Genomic DNA, 9,883 nt, shown 5'->3' with positions numbered 1-9,883 from the left:
ATTTTGATGTAGAATTGGAGGTAAAGTTTCTTCTTTTTTAGCACATGTACACGTGACTCTTTTTCAGTGTAATAATTTCTGGTTGTAAGCAACCGGTAAGAAAGAGTGTGTATACCGTGAAAATGTAAAAAAAAAAAAAAAAAAAAAAAAAAAAAAAAAAAAAAAAAAAAATTAGATACACGCAGACTTATAATAAACAAATAATCAAAGTAATTTGCAAAGTGATTTGTGTGCAGAGATTTGTCAAGGGTGTTTGTTTCGGGTTAGTTAGGTCATTCTATAGTAGTCCATGGTTAGGTTTCCATGTCTCAGTTTGTTTCGTAATTCCGCTTCTTACGTACTGTAACAGTATTTCAACCATAATGTTTGTTGTATGCGCGGGTGTGTGTGTGTGTGTGTGTGGGGGGGGGGGATGCACCCAACAAGCACTGTTTTTTTAGCATTCCTCCCCATTTCCAGCATTTCCGTATACTTTAAACATTCTCAAACTTATACTTTTCTTTTATTATATATTGTGATTGTGACGTAATTTATGTATTCAATTTCTGTAAAATATTTACATGTTTCTTCTGGAAATGGGAAAAAATGAATATTGAATGAATGAAAGCATGCGTGCATGAATGCATGAATGAAAAAGGACTCAGAAATGTCACAAGGAGAACATCATGTTTGTTGGAATCATTTTAATTGTTCATTTCAAAGGTAAGCCGACATGGAAGCCCAATGAATGATGACTTTACCCTGATCCACTAGGAGAATTTTCAACTTCATCTGTTCATACTTAATCTGGTTTGCTATATTAGCAATGTTGGAATCATTAAAAGCAAAGTGATCATACATCAACCCATTGTTTAGAATAAAACAGTAACCACGTACACCTCTGAGTAAACAACAGGAGCAAGATGACACGTGATTTTTTTATTCCACCGACACTTCTTTTAATCGATGGAACAAAAATGGTCATTATAAGAACAAAATGGCTGTCTGCATGAATGAACCCGGCAATTTTCAAGCGGTTAACGTTTATTGCAACTTGCCCATGAAGAGTGCGAAATATTACAAGTACCTTCTTCATTATTCATGATGATTGAAATCAAGTGATATTAGGGGACATACTACGTCGGGTTCGGGTGTAAACTTTTCAAAGATAATTATGTGCGTGGATAGTACCACTAAAATAATTTTCTGACATGTTATATTGTTTTGAACACCATAATGGACCTTACAATCTTGATAGTAATTGTTGGGAGAGAATTGCGATCGATTGACAAAGATAATGAACACAGAAATTGTATTTACATCACAAATTCATGAGACTTTTTACGTTTATGAACAAACCATTTTAGGTAAATAAGGTAGGTAAATGATTCTGATGATTATCGATACCACTATTATTCAATCAGTGCAATTGTAATCACTATTTCATCAATGTTTGATCGAGATCAAATTGTTGACGTCACAATTAGGACCGTCCGCATGAAACAAGAATGAGAATAGAGCTCCTAAGATTGGCAACCATCGCTTCCCTTCAAATTTTTGACACTAATTATCATAATCCCCTCGAGTCATAACGAGGACAAAGCCAAGATTAAGTCATCGAGATCATTTCGGCTAGTATTTATCTGGGCAGGCAGCGCAGCTGCTCCTCCGTTACACGGCGAAGTAGGCGGAGCCAATGTAAAAGCTTTCGTAGTCCCAAGTCTGCACCCGCTGGGTGTAGCCATTGAGGGTGAAAGTGCTGATGGCGTTGGAGTTTTCCACGAAGCAGGCGGTGAAGACAGCCAGCTCGAACTCAGGACTTGCGCCGTAGATGATGGAAGCGAGCTCCTTGTAGTACGACGCATTGCCCTCATCCAGTCGGAACTGCATCAGGATTTGATTCGGCTAAAAGACGCACACACACATACACACATACATAAACAAACAGATAAAGAAAGGAATGATACATGATATAGGCACCCAGGTTACCAAACTCTGAAGATCCTTATATACGCACTTGATATTACCATGAAGCTAATAAGAGCCATGATGTAACCGACTTCTATTTACTGTATTTTCTACTGCACACCGCCTACTTCAAATGAACCGGTGTTGTGCACATCAGAGAAAGTTAGACAGTGCAATTAATACAAATGTAGCCTATGTGCATACTTTTTTTTTCTCATAAAACAGAATGATCAATACCACAAGAACAATAACTACAATAAATAGCCACAAAGACCAAAACTAAATAAATCATGGCGATTGAACGTTGTTGGTAAAATGTCTTGTCCAACAAAATAAGGATGAACCCATCAGGTTGGATTCGAATCCAGGACCTTGTGTTTGATAGTCCCAGAGCCCCATCCACTATACCCCATTGCTCCCACAATGTCGACAAGACAGCCTATAGAGCTGCATATAATCTCTCAGCCTCTCACCTCGTTGTCACTGGTGTAGCCATAGTAGTTGACCGTTGATTCCTGCTCGTCCAAGTAGAAGGCCAGCCAGTTGTGGTAGCCGCTGACCTTTCCGTTCTTGACCTCTCCGACGAAAGTGTGCTCGAAGCCGGACGAGTCGATGGTTCCACCGGACCTTGTGTAGAGGTCAAACCAGATACTCTTCACATAGTCCCGGAACTCCGACGCCGATGCAAAATGTCCTGAATAAAGCCGAAACATGAAGCTTAACTTTCGATCTCCTTTACATGGATTGAGCATCAGCTCTAAAGACTGGTCTAACACTATGAAAGATAAAGAAAGTACACTGATAATTCATTAAGCGCTCTGCATCTTTTACTACCCGCTGTTGGTAGTTACAACAGCAACAATCCGCGTCCTCACAGCTGATTGGTTGCGGTTACCTTGTTGCCATGACGAGTAAATTCAGTGTAGCGTACTTACGACAATTACTGAATAACTACGCTTTTATGGAATCAATACAAGAAGTCTAGTACAGTTAGAGGGCCTTAACCTACTCTGTCATTCTAATCGAGTCATTTTGTCCATAATGAGGTTTGTTTTGATTCCACTTGATTTGACTTGAGACGGATTTGAAAATCTTGTTTTTCGTCGGTTTTCTGACCGCTGTTAGAACATTGACCTCAAGAAGTTTTACAGCCCATTTATGGCGGAGTTGCGCCTGTCGCATTAGCAAGATCGTCGTCTTCACGTCGGAAATTGTAACATTAGATGAGAGTGACGGCAGAACAAGCTGAGATCATTGGTCCCTGAAAGAGGGTCCTAGTATCTTTATGATATGGGCAATGATGGGGTATCAAAGGTGATGTTCGGGGAGAATAAAAAAAAAAAGTTACGAAAACCCTGATTACCGTTGTCGATCATATACTGGGTTGTCAAGCTCATAACTTCGGTGCTGAAGATATCGTCCAGGAAGTTCTCAATTTCTTGGTTTTCGTTGTATGTGGTGGTGTCTTGGGTGCCGGTGAACCGGTTGTAGTTGTCCAAGAGTGCCATGAATGACGGCCATGTGCCGGTCAGCTTTGCCTCGTTCACATAAGTGAAAAGGCTGAATGGGAGAGATTGAACCGTTTTTGTTTGTATGTTTGTTTTACAAGGTAGTGATATATCCACCTCCGTTGACATCTTCAAAAAGAAACTTAAGACTCATTTATTTTTAGAGCAGAATTAATGATTATGTAGGCCCTGTATGCATTTGTAGTAAATTATTTGTTATTCTAAGCTGATTTGTATGTTTGGTTGTTTAGCATTGTAAAGCGCTTAGAAACATGTTGTATTAAGCGCTAAATACATATTTTATATTATTATTATTATTATTATTATTATATATGACTAGTGATATATGATAGTGATATATGACTAGGTAAGTTCAAGGCTATATGGTCACAACCTCCAAACTCAGCTTGCTCGGCGACCGGTCGGCGAGTTTTTAGCCACTTTCGGTCGGGCACCTACCGGTGACCAACAAGTGACCAACCGGTCGCCACTGATTTTTAATGCATCGGTAGGTCGACGCTGAAGTCTTAACTCGCTGCCCAAAATATCAGTGTCCAAGCAGCAACCGCCCGGGCACCGACCAAATCGAGCGGTCGCTGGCGAGCGATTTAGGCTACAAGAATAGTAAAACCGAAAATGATAAGAGCACTGAAGAAAACCAAAGGACCAGATGGGGAAAAGGAACCAGCGCAATCTGGAAGAGGCAGGGGGAAGGATAGAGGCAAGAAAGCTCCAACAGCGATTTCGTAAAAATCGGCCGGTGGCCAGTGGAACATCGTTCATTTGCCGGTCGGGTATCACTCGATGACTGGTAGAAGTGTGCGGGGAGAAGATCCACATATTTCGCAAAATTTTTACCTAAAATCGACCGGTGACGGACGGGAAATCGACAGTGCATCGCTCGGGCATCGCTGGGCGGTGCCAAAATTTCAGCGGCGACCGAGCAGGTTGCAAACTGGTCGGTCGCCGCTCTGAGTAAGTAACCTTAACCTCAGTGAGGCTACGGCCGATCTATAGCCTGCTCGGAATGTAGGCATCCCCCAACGATTTTTGGAGAAGTCCAGAGGGCTGTAAAGACCTGTCGAATGCCCGAGCGATGCCCTTTCGATTTCCCGTCGATCGCCGGTCGATTTTACGTCAAAACTTGACGAAATAGGGGGTTCTTCTTCGCGCAGAGTCCGAGCAGCCACCGAGTGATGACCCATCGGCAACTAGACAGTGGGAAATTTCTCACGAGCTACGTGGGTATGTATGTGACTACGGCCCTTTGGCCATCAACAACAACGCTTTTACTCTGCATCTGGAGGGCAACGAGGTCTACGATGCCCCTGATTCTACCTCAACGACTACGACAGCGAGGTTCACATGCCAGCACTTTTGTGAACACATGAGTACATGAAAGACTGTATACGAATCAATAAATAACTTTCGTTCTACTTTATTCTACTCAAAACAAAGTTTGATTCATAATAAAGATAAAACTGAAAGTTAAAGATTTAAACGTTAAATTACGAACTATCAACTACAGTTATGGAACCGAAGATAAGTAACAGATAGAAAATAGGAAATCAAATAGAAAGGAAGGAGAAACTAAGATGAAAAAAAAAATGTAATCACTCCTAGATAAGAATGTTCCAAAATATCTTTTCTTGCTACCCTGCATTTATGCTTTGTATTTCCTATTTTCATTTTCCACATATCTTTTGATTCATCATGTCTTCATTCAAAAGACACAGATGAATAAAAAAAGAACAAAGCCATATTAAACTGTGTCAACATAACATAAACTTTTTCATAAAAAAAAGGTTTCATCATAAAAGGTTTTCATCTAGCTCTATCCGCGCTAAAGTTGCTGTTCCTGTCTTTCCTTTCCGCGATGTTGCCAGCGGTGTCGCTTTCTACATGGGCTACCTCTGAGATTACCAGGTAGAAGCCGCAGCAACTTGTTTCTTCTTTCAGGGGGAGAATTAAGGTGGTAGGGGTTTCCTTGCATCTGTCCCTCCCCCTGCCTCTACCAGATAGCCCTGGTTGTTCCCTAAATCACTCGACAGCGTCCTCTTGATTAGGCCTGTGCCGGGGCGGTTGCCCCTCAGACATGCAGTGTATTTCCGGCGGCGAGTGAAAACTGGGTGTCGCAGCCGAATAACTCCGCGGTAAATCTTCATCAGCGACCGAGCGATGTCCTGAATATCAGTGGTGCCCCGTCGGTGCCCGGCCGAAATGGGCTAAAAACTCGCCGCCCGGTCACCGAGCAGGCTGATTTTGGGGGCTGTGACCGTACAAGCCAAGTAAGTAATTAAGTAAGTAAGTAAGTAAGTAAGTAAGTAAGTAAGTAAGTAAGCAAGTAGATAAGTAAATAAACAAATAGATAGAAAGAGAGATAGATAAATAGTTAAACACCAGAAAACTAAATGGATATCAGTAACCACAATGTTTATGACTTCAAGTCATCATGGATATTCCTACCTCAGAAATCAGCACATAACCCTGGTGGAAAGAACACAGTGTCCCACAGTGTAAGAAACACAGCGTGAACATATTGTGAAGATCGTGTGAAGTCTCTTCACACTGTTAAATTCGAGCGTTTTAACAGTGTGAACACAGCGAGTATGAAACAAAGCATTACTACGTGAACACTCTGTGAAAAACTACATCACAGTGTGAAATCATCATCTTCACACTGTTAAATTCGAGTGTTTTCACATAGTCGGCTATGAACACACTGTGAACACACTGTAAACACACTATGGGACACTGTGTTCTTTCCAGTAGGGCATTTCGATAAACTGTCCTTGAAATTACTTTGCCGGAGAATGATCAATTCGGTCCGAGTAGTCGGTAAGCTTTTCCTGCGTGCTGACGATCAGGTCTGGGTCTTCCAGTCGATTCACGTCAGCGTCCCACAGGGCCTGGACCAGCGTAGTCAGGTCACCCCCTCCAGGGGCTGATGGGGACAAATGAAATCCGTAAGTGAATGGGTGGCAGAGAGCATGCGCATGCTTTCTCTTTTATAATTGATAATATTATTGCCAAAATTGGAGGAAGATAATTGTGAGAGATGCATGAAGTTCGGCTGACCATTAAAGAAAACATATTTGTGTCAGCAAACACACACACACACACACATGTGCACAATGACATACGTACCATATCGCTCTATCTTTCTAATGTATAATTATGCAATGTATACCTTATATTTTCATTCTATTTTCCTATACTAGTAGTGTTATTGTATCTTGGATTTGCGATACACTACATTTGCATTACGTCTAAAAACAACAACGATAACAACGAATAATCACCAAGAAGAAAAAAATGATAAAAGACTGACCAAACCCTTTCCTTTATTTACTACGAAAGGCCACAAATGGGTCCTCTACATGAACAGTGTTCTATCAACATCATGATACAATCTTTGCGGGATTGGCAAAATTCCTTCTACTGTAGTTTGTCCTGCATCGACCGTTTGAGTAGGAATCGAAAAACCCTGACGAAGAAAAATTAAATCGTATAAGACACTTGTCAAGTGTCAAATACCTAGCTACGTATACTTTTTTTTAAACATTCCATGCCATAGGAATAGTTTGCCTATATAATTTATAACCGTTCTATTCAACTCCGAACGGCTAAACTTGCATGCTCTTGTAATATGCAGAACCACAACACTCATAAACACTAATTATTTGTATAATATATGAAACAGTAAGCTTAATTTATCACGCAGCAGACATATTTTACATCTACAGCCAGTAACTGCTGAGTCTCAGGAAACTTTACCTGAACAATGATCATCGTAGTCCGTGCAACAGTTGCCGTAGTTCTTGCATTGGTCGTTGCAGTGACACTGGTTGGTACTGTCGTAATCCTCGCCACATCGGCCGCTGCAGGAGTCAGAGGAACCTGAAGAAGAAAATTGTAATCGCACATGCAATTTATGAAATTATATATCATGCAGCAGACAGATTTTTTTTTTTTTCCATCTACCGCCAGTCAGTCTCAGGAAACGTTACCTGAGCAATGATCATCATAGTCCGGGCAACAGTCGTCGTTGTCCTTGCACAAGTCATCGCAGTGACACGAATCGGTACTGTCGTAGACCTCACCACAACGGCCGTTGCAGGAGTTGGAGGAACCTGACGAAATTGGAATTGCATTACCAATACATTTATACACATCATACAACAGTGGCGGATCCAGGGGGAGGGAGGGGGGCGCACCGGGCGCGCCCCCTTTTTATTTGTTGTCAAAACAAAAGAAAAAAAATGAGATGAAACCCGGAAGTAGCACCAGAAATATTGTTTGCGCCCCCCCCTCCCTTTACGAAATTCCTGGATCCGCCCCTGCATAATAGAATTATTCTTCATCTGCCGGTAAGTTTCATTATTCTCAGGGAACGTTACCTGATGAGCAGTAATCATCATAATCTCCGCAACAGTTGCCGTAATTCTTGCACAAGTCGTTGCAGTGGCACGGGTTGCTGCTGTCGTAGTTCTCACCGCATCGGCCATTGGCACAGGAATAGGAGGATCCTGCCAAAGTAAAATGGAATAGTATTTAAATATGTCATGTATGCTATAAAAACAGGTATGGATACCATACATAATTGAGGAACATTCTCAAACGCATGTCGAATCTATATTTTTTTGTACATTCTGTTGAAAGAAGTGAAAATAAAACCTTTGAATTTGAATTTGAATTTGAACATAATACCTAATGCTCCTCTACTGCAGGAAACTACTTATTGTCGGGAAACGAAACCAAAGCAGTTATCATCATATTATAGTCTTCACAGCAGTTGCCCTAAGTCTGGCACAAGTCTGCAAGTCGTTGCAATGGTACGTACTATGGCTACGGTCCTATATAGTTCTCGCCACATCGGCAGTTGTCGCAGGAACAGGAGGGTCATGTATAAGCCCATCATGAAACGAATTACAGGGGCTGAATTTTGTAGAGTGCGCAAGTTTGAAGGTAAAACATAGTACTGGTACGCTTGTATAATTGTCAAATTTCGCTCCAAAATGTACACGAATGCCTAAGATATGTGTGGAATAACGCTGTAATAACAAGATATTCGTTGGGTAACGACGAAAAAGCGAAATATTAACCAAAAATGTTCGCATCTCAGAACTTACTCAATCGGGGTCAGGCTAACTCGGACTCGAAGACAACTCGGCCTCGCTTTGACGGCGGGGATGAGTTGTCCCCCTGGATTGTACAGTGTTGTACATGGGAGCGCTAATGTTCGCGTTCTGGCGCTGATCGCAGTTATGGGCCGAGTTGATACAACCCGTGCATCAAAGAACCTCTTTGACGCGCCTACAAAATGAACGTGCGCCTATGCATAAAATATGGAAATCATAAACTGCCTGTAAATTGTCTGTTATTTTTTTTTCTCAAAATATTCCGAAACAACTCGTCATCCTGGCAAATCGCGTCAGCCAGGTAAGTTTCTTAGTAGACTCTTTCGATTATTGCAAGGAAATATGAAATGGTGCAAGACGGGTTCTCAAACCCTTACCAGAACTATAATATTTTCTCTTTAAATGATCGAAACAAGCTGCATCAGGTTCTGTCGAGTACGGCTGCCGTCTCGCTGTACTGCATTTTTCCGAATGCCAAGAACATTTCGAGTCAGGAGACAATAGAACCCCGAACTGGCTGATATCATCTGACATCATGACAACATTACATGGCGTCATGGTACAGAACTATGCTATATTCGTAGAAAGACTTGTTTGAAGTACGACTTTTGAACAGGAGGAGGTAAGACCAACAGTAACGTGACATTCACTTGTCATTCTGTCGGACTTTTCTGACATTTGGACGGGTTCTTGACAAAGAGGAATACATTTGCCAAGAATTATTACTTTTTAATGACAACAACACTGAAAGAGCGATAGCACTGCACTACACCGAAGAAACGTGATAGCGACAAAAACTACATCACATGACAATACAATTTTAATGAAAACGAAATTGTAATAAATGAAACTAACTCTATCAAACAGTCAATAGGTATCATGACAATGATAATGATGTAATGATGATAATGAAAATTACAATTTGACGATAATAAGAATAAATCAAAATGACTATACCTGGATTGAAAAAAAGGTGATTGTGTAAAGTTGCCGAAAAATAGCTTTATACTCACCGAGACAAAGTGAGTAGTAGTCGCTGCAACAGTCTCCGTAGTTCTCACATGCTGTGTTGCACTGGCAGTCCATAGAGGAGTCATGGCTAGCAAAGCATCGACCGGAACACGATCCCGATGCGCCTAAAATTGACGTTTAAATATGACAAGAAGTACAACTTTGTGATTTACTCAATATCTTGATGGCGCTTAACAGATATAGAAATTACAACAAGAGATCAACCGCAGCAGCTCTTTATTAAAAGTTGTTTGATTAACCCTGCATTAATCCATA

At 41.1% G+C, this 9,883-nt stretch overlaps 1 protein-coding gene across 1 annotated transcript; it reads right to left on the bottom strand.

Moving 5' to 3' along the window:
- Positions 1-679: 679 nt before the first annotated feature.
- On the bottom strand, positions 680-9,726 carry LOC140234182 (uridylate-specific endoribonuclease D-like). Its single transcript, XM_072314251.1, has 7 exons — positions 9,610-9,726; positions 7,856-7,984; positions 7,233-7,355; positions 6,258-6,399; positions 3,311-3,507; positions 2,421-2,641; positions 680-1,884 (listed from the first exon to the last, which is right to left on the bottom strand). The coding sequence occupies exons 1-7, from the start codon at positions 9,680-9,682 to the stop codon at positions 1,651-1,653; spliced, it is 1,119 nt and encodes a 372-aa protein (XP_072170352.1). The 5' UTR covers positions 9,683-9,726; the 3' UTR covers positions 680-1,650.
- Positions 9,727-9,883: the final 157 nt, after the last annotated feature.

The sequence above is a fragment of the Diadema setosum genome, chromosome 10 (assembly GCF_964275005.1).
Source record: "Diadema setosum chromosome 10, eeDiaSeto1, whole genome shotgun sequence".
NCBI lineage: Eukaryota > Metazoa > Echinodermata > Echinoidea > Diadematoida > Diadematidae > Diadema > Diadema setosum.
The sequence above is the reverse complement of the archived record's forward strand: the minus strand, read 5'-3'. Positions and strand labels throughout refer to the sequence as shown.

Excerpts from the sequence above, each read along its gene's own strand:
- LOC140234182 (XM_072314251.1), bottom strand. The coding sequence starts at position 9,682 with ATGGACTGCCAGTGCAACACAGCATGTGAGAACTACGGAGACTGTTGC. Across the intron at positions 7,356-7,855 it reads TGATGATTACTGCTCATCAG|GTTCCTCTGACTCCTGCAGC; the intron begins GTAACGTTCCCT and ends TTTCTTCTTCAG. Across the intron at positions 6,400-7,232 it reads CTACGATGATCATTGTTCAG|CCCCTGGAGGGGGTGACCTG; the intron begins GTAAAGTTTCCT and ends TGTCCCCATCAG.